This window comes from Colobus angolensis, unplaced genomic scaffold (assembly GCF_000951035.1).
Source record: "Colobus angolensis palliatus isolate OR3802 unplaced genomic scaffold, Cang.pa_1.0 Scaffold114, whole genome shotgun sequence".
Lineage (NCBI taxonomy): Eukaryota > Metazoa > Chordata > Mammalia > Primates > Cercopithecidae > Colobus > Colobus angolensis.
In genome coordinates, this window is record NW_012112475.1 from 4075661 (window position 1) to 4087494 (window position 11834).

Genomic DNA, 11834 nt, shown 5'->3' on the forward strand with positions numbered 1-11834 from the left:
TTTGTATATTTAGTAGAGATGGTGTTTCACTGTGTTAGCCAGGATGGTCTCCATCTCCTGACCTCATGATCCACCCTCCTTGGTCTCCCAAAGTGCTGGGATTACAGGCGCAAGCCACTGTGCCCGGCTACGACAACAATTTAAATCACCTGTGAAGAAAAGATTCAGAGAGGTTAACTGTTCAAAAAAATCACATTGCCAGACAGAACTCTATTAGAGGTAGGCCACTTGCAGTAACATTACATTGCTTCTCTGATGGTTAAATTTAGCACAGAATCAAAGGAGAGCCGTAAAGTCTACGAAGTACTTATTTACTTAGGATTGAGTCCAGAACATCTTGTGACACCTTCTACATATCTGTTTTACTTGGAGAATAGTCTGAATTTTCTATTACAGGTTGAGTATTCCTAATTTGAAAATATAAAATCCTCAAAAATCTTAAAATTTTTGAGCATCAACATGATGCCCAAAGTAAATGCTCATTGGAATATTTCAAATCTCAGATTAGGAATATTCAACTGGTACGTATTCTGCAAATATTCCAAAATCCAAAAAAATTCAAAACACTTCTGGTCTGAACCATTTTGGATAAGGGATATTCAACCTATATTACATACAGGTAATATAGCAAGGGAAAAGCAGGCAGACTGAAGCATCTAAGTCTACTAAATTGGCCAGGATCATTCCTTAGCCTTCAGATACTTATTTATCAGGGTCTCTTAAATAGTTCCTTCTCATGTTAGTTCAGTCTGGCCTGTGGCTTGTAATTATAGCTGCAAACTCAAGGACAAAGTTCTTATGATTTTGAGATGCTCTTTATGCAACAATACTTCCTTTTACTTTGTGTGTGTGTGTGTGTGTGTGTGTAGGGAGAGTAAAGAGGGTGGCAATGGAGTGGACAGTGGAACTACAATTTATTAAGCACCTATTATTACAAGCCAAGTGGGGTGTTGAGCATTTTTCTTGTGCCATTCCATTCAATACTCTTCGATCCTGAGGGAAAATGAACCCACTTAAAAAACAAAACAAAAAACAAAAGGTTTTAATGAGGATTGCATAAGACATGCAAGGTCAGCAGGGAGTTTACATGCAAGTGGGCAGACACAAAATAATACAACAAAAGTTCAGGTGTTCTGAGGAAAAAGAAGGGCACGGATAGTGATGACAGTAGGGAAAGCAGGACTCAAGGTAAAAAAATTTTAATTTCTTGAGGATGACCTTACTACATAGGCTTTTTGGTTAAGTGTTTCTTTAACTAGGAAAAGGCCGTGGGAAGACAGCCTCTCTACTATGCAAACCCAATTCCAATCTTGGGAGAGAATCTCCTGGTGGGACAAAATTAGGTTTTTCAAGAGATACTTAAATGATCAGTTCTAATTATAACCATAGTTGTCAAAAGGCGAAGCAAAGATGAAAGTTAAAAACTGAGAAGAAATTAAAAAGCCCAAATCTGTCAACCAATCTCTAATTTTCTCTGCTGCTTTAGGACTATAGTAATTAGCCATACCCTGAGGATCTACTTTACAAAATATACTGTCTAACAGTCCCACTCTAACAATTTAATCTATCTCATGTAAGCTGGACAGGCATTTCAAGCACAAGAAACAGAATTCAAAACGTGAAAACTGAGCCATCTATCACACACGGTGTCGGTTGGAGAAGCATATTGCTCAGGCTGCAGGGACATTTCATTTATTTAAATGTTTTTATTAAAAAAAAAAATTAAAGACCTTCATGGCACAACTTCTTCCCAGCACAATTATGTTTTAGTTATACCAATTACAATACAATTACAACCAATAAATCAAGGTGGGGGAGGGACTTCTGGCTTCAAACTTAAAAAAAAGCAGAGGAAGAAGGGAGGGACCACTTCAAACAAAGTTTAAAAATACTTTAAAAAATCTTTCAGAGTAATTGCCAACATAACTTTTTATATCGGCCATTCCATCTCCTGCCATCTAAGCAATGCAGACACAGGTAGTGCTGAGAAATAAAGTGTCCCAATACAAGGTATACAGATGAGGTAATTTACAACAACACATAAGTTGTTACTCTGTAAACCCTTGCCTCCCCCCCACCCCCCACCCAACTGGGTCTTTTGTTTTTTTGTTTTTCTCTCTCCATGCTTCTGCAGTGACTCTAAGTAGCATTTTTAAAAACTTCTATTTATTTTAAAAGGCTCTTGGGTGGCACCTCAGAGTCCTCTGCATTCACCTTCGGTTTCTTCCAAGGTCTGATGGGTGTAACGAGGTCCAGCTGTCTGTAGCTCTCCGCATCAGCCTAAGCTACACCTAAATTTCCGAGCTACAAGGATAGGGTATGAAGTCTTGATTTACAACCCTCTCCCCACCTCAAAAGAAAGAACTCATTAGTTATAAGTGTCCTGTTCAAATCACAATCCAGTGCAAACATAATCACAAATTGCATCTCTGGCACATCTGGTGCTTTTAGCTTCTGCACAAATTCAACATGGTAACCCTCACAGCATTCTAGGGCATAAAAGGGTCAAGTACAATAAATATCCACTGTAAGTGGTCATAAGGAAGAAAATCACCCTGCCACACAGTCAGAATGTTTTCCCTTCAGCTCTCCCTATCATTGAGAAGCGCTATGAAAGGAGGCTTTAGCATCCTCTAAAGTTAACCATTAAATTCACTAAAGCCACCACCTTGATAAAGTTACTAAAGCCAAGATGGGTTACAAAGTTAGATAAGTTCATTAAATTCAACTCCCCAAACAATTACGTTTACCTATGATGCCTAGGTGAGAAAGGCCTGTGAATCTATAAAGGTAGGAGAATGGGGAACTAAGATTTTAGGCCTTAAAGTATGTTGGAAGAATTTTTCCTAGTTCCCACAAGCAGCTACTGTAATGAATTAACAGGAGAAAATACAGAGCTGATGGTTTTGCTATTGTGCTTAAAAAACTAGGCTTCCTCAGTGAAGCACCTGATAAACTTAGGTGGTTGGATTACAGTGGAAAGTCCACTTTACACACACACACACACAAACACAAAAACTGGCGACTTTTTCCATCCCCAATCCCTGCACTGCTGAGACACAAAATGAGTTTTATGGCAAAGGATCCTTAATCCCCAGAGACGCTTTGGCTTGTGGTGCTTTTTTTTAAGGCCTCTCTGCCCTGCCCGGTACCATGGGTCGAACGAGGGGTGTATAAAAGTGGGGGCCTTGGGAAGCCTCCACGGCACAGGGCTGCAGGCCCCTCAGATGTGAACATGAGACACCCACCCAGCAAGACCTTTACACAGGGAACTTAAATCTAACCTTGATAAATAAAACCAAACGTTTATTTACACCAAAGAATTCCAACACTGGATCTTTCACATATGAAGGACAAAGTATTATATATATACACACAGCAAGGGGTGGCAAGGCTGTAACAAGAGAGTTTATAGTTTTCCCACAATTACAGGTCTACCATTTCAGCTTCAATGGAGATAGTGGCTTTGCTCCTATCTCTCAAGATACATTTACAAGACTGAGGAGCAGGTCTTCTCACTGGATGGCATGTGAGGGAAGGGGAAGGTCGGAGGAAAAGAAGGTAGAAAGCTTAAAATGGAACTCAGTGTGGCCATATCTCCCATTAGCTCTAGCATGAAACCTGTATAGACAATGTTTATTTCTTTTGTAAAAAGCAGTAAGTTATGCCCAGTAACTAAATGAATTCAAAATGGCCAAGACAAAGAAAACTGAGAAAGATTTTGCCTTCCCACTCCTACCAGCTATGGAGCACAGCATATTGGAAGATGAACAGGGAAAAGACCAAGGTAAGGAGGGTGGGAGGGAAGGTACCAAATTTTTAAACTGAACTAAAACTAAAATCATAAATGAGTTGGATTTAGGGTTAGATTAATAAGACATGATTCTTACTGAACAGAAGTTTTTAGTATCTGTCTGCATTTTGGGTAGATTTTCAACATCTCGATGTAACTAAGACACACTTCCACGAGAGCCATTAGGATAACCCCACTGAAGCGCTTATGGAGTAAAGTGATGTAAGTGACCAGCAAGCAGTCCACTGCTCCTACAGATTGGGTCCTCCCTTCCTTCTTTCCTTCCTGCCTCCTTTCTTCCCACCTCCCCCGAGAAGCTACATTTTTGTAATCTCTGAAGAAGAGCACGAGATACCAACCCCCTAAAGTGTGGGATGGTGGAGGACAATGGTGGGAATGGGAAGAAATCTCCACCCAAATGCAGCAGCCGGGATTGAGGCTGGTTTATCTTTGCTCTTTTGTGATGAGGAACTAAATTTGGGAGGGGAGAAAAAAAATTTGTCCATGAAATATTCCACCTGCAGGTAATTTTTCAGGGAATCCCCTGAGTTATGAAAAGTTCGAGTTAAAAAAAAAAAAAAGAAAAAAGAAAAAAGAAAATCAGCCTATTATAATTTTTTTTTTTATGACTGAACTACTATAAATCCACAAGCAACGGTTCAGACACGGTGCTTCTGAAGTGTTTCACCCCTCCCCACCAGGCGCAAGCTGCATCAAGGAGAGGGTGGACTCCCCCACCTCTGCTCAGGCATCAGGAGACAGATAGGGCCGTTACTGCTGAGCGCCAGCGGCAGCTGGAACGGGCATCCCAAGGGGGTTGGCAGCAGCAATCACTGGTGAGCCTGCCAGAGGTCCAAGGGGTGAAGGGGTTGGCACTGAAGAAATCCCTGAAAGAAAACAGCTGTCAGTGAGCCAAAGACACCAAACATGGCAATATTACCAGTTTCTCATAGCACTCACTGCAAAAGGAAGACAATAATTCTTTATTGAAGACTTCTTCTTAGCCAGATTTTTACTTATACTTCAAGTCTGATCCTCAAAGTGGCAAGTCCTAATTAATTTAAGAGGCAGGTAAAGATATCTAGGCTTGGACAGTTTAAGGAGTTTGTCCAAGGTACACGATTAGCAAGTGGCAACCATGGTTTGGATTCTAACCCAGGCCTGTCTAGGACAGAGATGTCCAACCAGGTGACCAGTAGCCAACGACATGTGGCTGCTAAGCACTTGAAATATGACTAGTGCAACTGAGGAACTACATTTTAAATTTTATTCAATTGCAATTAAATAGCCTCACATGGCTGGTCACTACCATACTGATCAGCACAGGACTGCAGTCAAAGCTCATGTGCTCTTACACCATGCTGTCTTGATAGCTGGCAGCTTTCAAAATTACTAAAAGTCAATTTGAATGGGGAAAGAGCACTTTCTGTCTAAGCTAAAATTGTGTTTTAGAATTTATTTCCATTTGATTTCTTCTACCTCTCTAATCGTGTGTGTGTGTGTGTGTTTGTGTGTGTGTGTGTGTACACACATAGGTAACATATTCACACGGTTCAAAATACAAAAGGTTAAAAAAAGTATACAAAGGCCAGGTGCAGTGGCTTACATCTCTAATGTCAGCACTTTGGGAGGCTGACGTGAGTGGATCACCTGAGGTCAGGAGTTCAAGACCAGCCTGGCCAACATGGTGAAACTCCCCCATCTCTACTAATAATACAAAAAAATTAGCCAGGCGGTGTGGCACATGCCTGTAATCCCAGCTACTTGGGAAGCTGAGGCAGGAGAATCGCTTGAACCCAGGAGGCAGAGGTTGCAGTGAGCCAAGATTGCACCATTGCACTCCAGCCTGGGAAACAAAGTGAGACAAAACAAAAAACCCAAAAAAGTATACAGTGAAAAATCTCCCACACCCTACTGCTTGGCCAACTTATGGCACCATTTTTGGGGGCATATCCTTCCAGAGATATTTAACACATGTACATGAATATAATTTTATAAGAATATGTATATAAGAATCATATATAGGCCAGGTGCAGTCGTTCACGCCTATAATCCTAACACTTTGGGAGGCTGAGCTGGCTGGATCACTTGAGGTTTTGAGTTCGAGACCAGCCTGGTCAACATGGTGAAACCCCATGTCTACTAAAAATACAAAAATTAGCTGGGCATGATGGCAGGCGCCTGCAGTCCCAGCTACCTGGGAGGCTGAGGTGGGAGAATCAATTGAACCTAGGAGGTGGAGGCTGCAGTGGCTGAAACTGTGCCACTGCACTCTAGCCTGGGCGACAGAACAAGACCCTGTCTCAAAAAAAAAAAAAAAAAAAAAAATCATATGAGAACATTATTATACATTCTTCTCCACTCCTGCTCTTAGACCTGGCTCTGCATCTCACTTTTTTTTGAGACAGACTCTCATGCTCACCCAGGCTGGAGTGCAGCGGTGCGATTTTGGCTCACTGCAATCTCTGCCTCCCAGGTTCAAGCGATTATCTTGCCTTAGCCTCCAACTAGCTGGGATTAAAGGAGCCTGCCACCATGCCCGGCTAATTTTTTGTATTTCCAGTAGAGACAGGGTTTCGCCATGCTGGCCAGGCTGGTCTCGAACTTCTGACCTCAAGTGAGCCACCTGCCTCAGCCTCCCAAAGTGCTGTGATTACAGGCATGAGCCACTGCACCTGGCCCTGCATCTTGCGTTTTAAATTTCACATTATTATATTGGAGTTGGAGATCTAACAGAACATGAAACACTTATACATTCTTTTCTCTGGCTGCATCATAGTCCATTAAATGGATATACCATAATTGATTTAACCAGTTTCCTACTGATAGCTATTCTCAATGTTTTGTTATTACAAATAAGGCTACAAGTAAGTTTGGATATACATTACTCTGTACAGAGGTAGGATACTCAAGGGGTAAATTCTAGAAGGCAGCTAGTTCTTTTTTTTAAAAAAAAAGGGGGAGGGGGCCGGGCGCGGTGGCTCAAGCCTGTAATCCCAGCACTTTGGGAGGCCGAGACGGGTGGATCATGAGGTCAGATCGAGACCATCCTGGCGAACACGGTGAAACCCTGTCTCCACTAAAAAATACAAAAAACTAGCCGGGCGAGGTGGCGGGCGCCTGTAGTCCCAGCCACTCGGGAGGCTGAGGCAGGAGAATGGCATGAACCTGGGAGGCAGAGCTTGCAGTGAGCTGAGATCCGGCCACTGCACTCCAGCCTGGGCGACAGAGTGAGACTCCGTCTCAAAAAAAAAGAAAAGAAAAAAAGGGGGGGGAGGGGAACAGCAATTATTTGAGGGTATGTAAGTAAATGCCTTCACTACCACATGTGCACCCACTTGGATGTTGCCTACATGTCTAATTCTTATGCTATGTGCCTGTAGTTCCTTTGGAATAATTGGGTCCTCTATAAAGATTCACTATACATCACAATGATTCAATAATGAAAAACAATTTTACTTATGTTTTTACAACTGATAGGCACTCTATAGTTACTATGGCAAATATCACAGAACTGTCCTGGTACACATACACACCTATGCACAAACCCCACCTCTATACCCATTTCTTAACATTGTTTCTAAGGGCCACGTAACTACTGTCATTTCAAACTATAAGATGAAATGGTGTAATTTTCCTTTTCATGGCTTGGCATTTTCAAACCCCTATGCCAGAAATTTTCAGTTAGGAATGCTGGAATTCTAGCCTAGAAGGGGATACCCTACTTAAGACAGTATCATTATAGTATTCCAAGTGTCAAGCATGCTGAAACCTAGTTAAAAAAAAGTCATAAGGCCACCAGTACAGAGAAGGTATACAAGAAATCAGACCACAAAGCTAAGAATAGTAATTGATTTCCACATTTTTTTGAAGAAAATTTACCAATGAACTGACCTGACATCATATTGGCGCTGCTGACAGGCGTACTGCCCCCTGGCATGCTAGATGAACCCATTCGAGCCTGGTCCTTCACAACAGTGTCTAAAAAAGAGACAAAAAGGCTAGGTTCTGTTTTGCTTGAAAGATTAAACTAATGGTCTGGGAGCCTGAAAGCAGCCAGCTTCATTCTTTGCGTTTTACTTATACTCTACATTATTCCCCAAAGAACTTAAGGTGGCAATTGCCTTCACCATTAGACAAGTGGTAAAAAATAGAAATAGCTTTCCTATCAAACTGTGGTAAAAGCTAACCCTTCAACCAAATGGTATAAAGATGAGGTAATTATTTATAGTAGAGCTAATTTAAAATGAAGCTGGTCCTGTTGAAGTTTAATGGAGACAAGACACTGTAACTTGGCAAAGATAGTAATATATTACCAGTGTGCCCACAGCTCAGTACCAAGTAGGACAAAGCTAGAGGTCCATGTAGGTTAGGGCTATGACCACATTCTCTATCCCAATCAGCCTGTCTGCTTCAGGTACAGGAGACTGGGCAAAAGTATAAATGATTCACTAGAAAACCATTACACTATTACCAAAGGAAAAATGTAATGTTGTAGCTAACATCACAGTAAGGATGGGGTGGATCTAAGTGGTATTTTCACTTAGGATGGCACAGGTGGCTATATTCACAAATCTAAGTCAAGGTGTTCATACAATATTAAGATTTGTAAGCCTCATTAGCTCTTTCCAATGAGTGATTACTAGAGAAAGGACAGATATAGGGCCGTGTATTCTAATTCAAACCATTCCAGACTGAGGTGTCATCCTCACAGTATGAAAGAAGTTTATTTAGGAATGCTCTTGTGTCATGTATTCTACTAGAGAAGAATTCTTCCAATAATTCTGCAATGTAGTTGCCATCACTATCCCCACTGGAAGAATCTGAGGCTCAGTGTGGGTGAATTAACTGTGCAGCAATCCAACAGGAGCTGGGATTACGACTCTGTTCTATAGGACTCTGGGCCTACACAAACTCTGTGGGCTAGATATCTGGACTCACAGAAATAGGGGTGTTCCATGGCCTCTCTTGCAGTAAGCCGTGACTGGTGGTCATATCGCAGCAGTTTGTCCAGGAAATCCAAGGCCTCAGGGCTGACAAGGTGCTGATTTTCACTGTGGACAAAGCGTTCCCATCGCTTTCGAGAGTGTCTGCAGGACCAAAAGAGGGAATAAGAAATGGGCCACGTGGGCAGAGAAGTTCGAAATTTCATTTCTACATTTTTCTTAGTGGCTAAAAGCCCAGCCAAAAGCAAAGAGGGATCAAAACTCAAGAGAGTAATCTTGCACCACTGTGCCACTGAGTGGGACAACAAAGCTAACAAGACTGCAAATAACATAGCTAGAGTAAATAAAGACATCCGAGTCCTCTCAGTTTTAAGAAACATAATTCAGGTTACTTGACAGGACGTGACTGCTTCTGTGTAGCAAGGAGGGTCAGGTGGCTGAGCTCACCAGGCCTATTTCCCATCCTCACACATATTCCTGGCATCTCTGCCACTTGGCCAGAAAAAGCCTTTGCATCAGGAAAGTCCGTCTCCTCCTGTTAAGTGGTTAAGTGTTTAAGTACTGTATCTAGTCACTACTGTTAGAGTTGGTTGTCTGCATATAGTCTTTTTTTTTTTTTTTTTGTGAGACAGGGTCTCACTCTGTTGCCCAGACTGGAGTGAAGCCACATGTTCACGGCTCTCTGCAGCACTCCCTCCTGGGCTCAAGGGAAGCTCCTGCCTCAGCTTCCTGGTAGTCTGGACTACTGGCACACATCACCATGCAGGGCTGACTTTTTATTTTCTCATGGAGTCGAGGGTCTCATTATGTAGCCCTGGCTGGTCTCCAACTCCAGGGCTCAAGTGATCCTCCTGCCTTGGCCTCCTAAAGTTCTGGGATTACAGATATGAGTCACTGTGCCCAGCCTGCACATCAGTCTTAAAGCATGCATTTTCTATTTCAATTTCTTTCTCTTGGAGAGAGGTTTTTCACTTAAAGAAGCAAGGTAAATGAAGACAGATTTTGATTTTTGCCTCAACTGTAACCCTTCTACTAGAATCTACACTTCATTCATGTTGTAGGAATCCTCTAGCTATAATCCCTCCATCAGACTCCTGTAAGTGAATTTGAATAAAGGGCCATTCAATGCAATGCCTTTATCTAGAGGCCTGCTCAATGCAGCATCCTGTGGCACTGGACCACTGACATCCTGACAGTGTTGGCGAAGAGAATTTAATTGTTTTGAAGATCCTAAGTGCCAGCTCACACCCAAAGTGCTTAAGCCACAGACGCACATATTTTGTTTCATGACTTACCTGCCCAAGATATCATTGAAACGTGGATCTAATTCAATGTTGTATTTGTCAATATAGTCATATAAATCTTCTGTCCCCAGAACCTTGGCTATCCTCACCAACTAGTATTAAAGAAAGACAAAAACCCGTACCACAAACATATTATATGATCAAATCAACAATTAATAATGATTGAATCAACATAAAGGGGTCATCATGTCTATAGGTATGAATGCTACCTCCTAACAGTTTTAGACTTCAACTCAATGGGATAGTGTTAGAAAAATCAAACTACTTTATAAACTGGTTTCTTTCTCTTGAAATGTCATCCTGGCGAATTCTTATTTTTCTCCCCTCAAAACCCAATTGAAGATGTCACTTCTTTTGGGAAGCTCCCATTGCACACTCAAACTACTCATCGCTACTGCCTTTTGTGCCTTGTCCACACTTCTACTCTGAAGTTATGACTATAATCTATTTTGTTGTATGTTTGACTCCCTTACAAGATCAACTATGAACTACTCGAGGGAAGAACTATTCTTTCTTTTTCTGTATTCCTCAGTACTGCATGACTTGATACAGAGTTACTGACTTTAATGGAATTCGGGTTGTATTCTTTAAATACATTAAAACTGGACATGGCGCTCAAAGGGAACAAGACAATGGTACCTTCCACAAGGTCCTAGAATCATTCCAGGTTCTTGTGAATGAAAGAGCCCTTTGGTCTTCAAGGGGGAAGTGGAGTTAGTTTAAGAAACATCTATAACTCAATCCATATAAAGAGACAAAAGGATCACAGAAATAATAGGCTAACATATTGGAGAAAACTTCACCTTGGAGAATAAGGTTGTATTAGGAGAATTCTAAGGTAATGTCCTATTTTAAAAATCTGGATGACAATTTGTATGTATTCTTCACAATAAAACAAGCAATGCAAATGACAAGGACTAAGAGGGAAAGTCTGATTTCAAAAGGCTAAGCTGGTAGCTCCCAAAACATCAATCTAAGGATCAATATCAGGGTGGCTGAACAAACAGTGAACTGAAAATTATAGGCAGTCCTGGCTATCACTGCATTAGACCAGTAAATTTTTCAATGGGTATAATATATATTACCTGATCATAATTGTCATGTCCATGGAAAAATGGCTCCTTCCGAAAGATCATACTTGCCAGCATACAACCCAAACTCCACATATCCAAACTATAATCATACATCTGCATAAAAGTAAACTCACTATTATTTGTGAATCCCCAGGCTTGTCACTTCAAAATAAAAGATTAAAAAAAAAAAATCACTCCACTGACTCAAAATCAAAACACTAGTAACATCTTCATATACTTCTTTTTAGTTTTTTTTTTTTTTTTTTGGAGACAGAGTCTCACTCTGCTGCCCAGGCTGGAATGCAGAGGCACAATCGTGGCTCACCACAACCTCCGCCTCCCGGGTTCAAGTGATTCTCTGCCTCAGTCTCCTGAGTAGCTGGAACTACAGGCGCGTGCCACCATGCCTGGCTAATTTTGTATTTTTAGGAGAGACGAGGTTTCACTATGTTGGCCAGGCTGGTCTCGAACGCCTTACCTCATGATCCACTCGCCTTAGGCTCCCAAAGTGCTAGGATCACAGGCATGAGCCACCGCGCCTGGCTAGTCTTTTCTTTCACGCATCTTTCACTAGGTTTTAAGATAATTTTTACTTTTTAAAATTTTTTATTTGAGACAGAGTCTCGCTCTGTTGCCCAGACTGGAGTGCAGGGGTGTGATCTTGGCTCACTGCAACCTCAGCTTCCCAGGTTCAAGCAATTCTCTGCCTCAGCTTCCC

The 11834-nt window shown here is 41.6% G+C and overlaps 1 protein-coding gene across 3 annotated transcripts in view; it reads right to left on the reverse strand.

The window, feature by feature from the left end:
• Positions 1-1686: 1686 nt before the first annotated feature.
• Positions 1687-11834, reverse strand: part of CSNK2A1 (casein kinase 2, alpha 1 polypeptide) — a 71449-nt gene continuing 61301 nt past the window's right edge. For all 3 annotated transcript variants that reach the window (XM_011960443.1, XM_011960460.1, XM_011960452.1), the window contains 5 exons: positions 11129-11230; positions 10035-10135; positions 8735-8883; positions 7688-7774; positions 1687-4680 (listed from right to left, as the gene is read on the reverse strand). In XM_011960443.1, the coding sequence (XP_011815833.1) occupies positions 4565-4680; positions 7688-7774; positions 8735-8883; positions 10035-10135; positions 11129-11230 (555 nt within the window). In that variant the 3' untranslated portion in view covers positions 1687-4564. The remainder of the gene's footprint in view (positions 4681-7687; positions 7775-8734; positions 8884-10034; positions 10136-11128; positions 11231-11834) is intronic.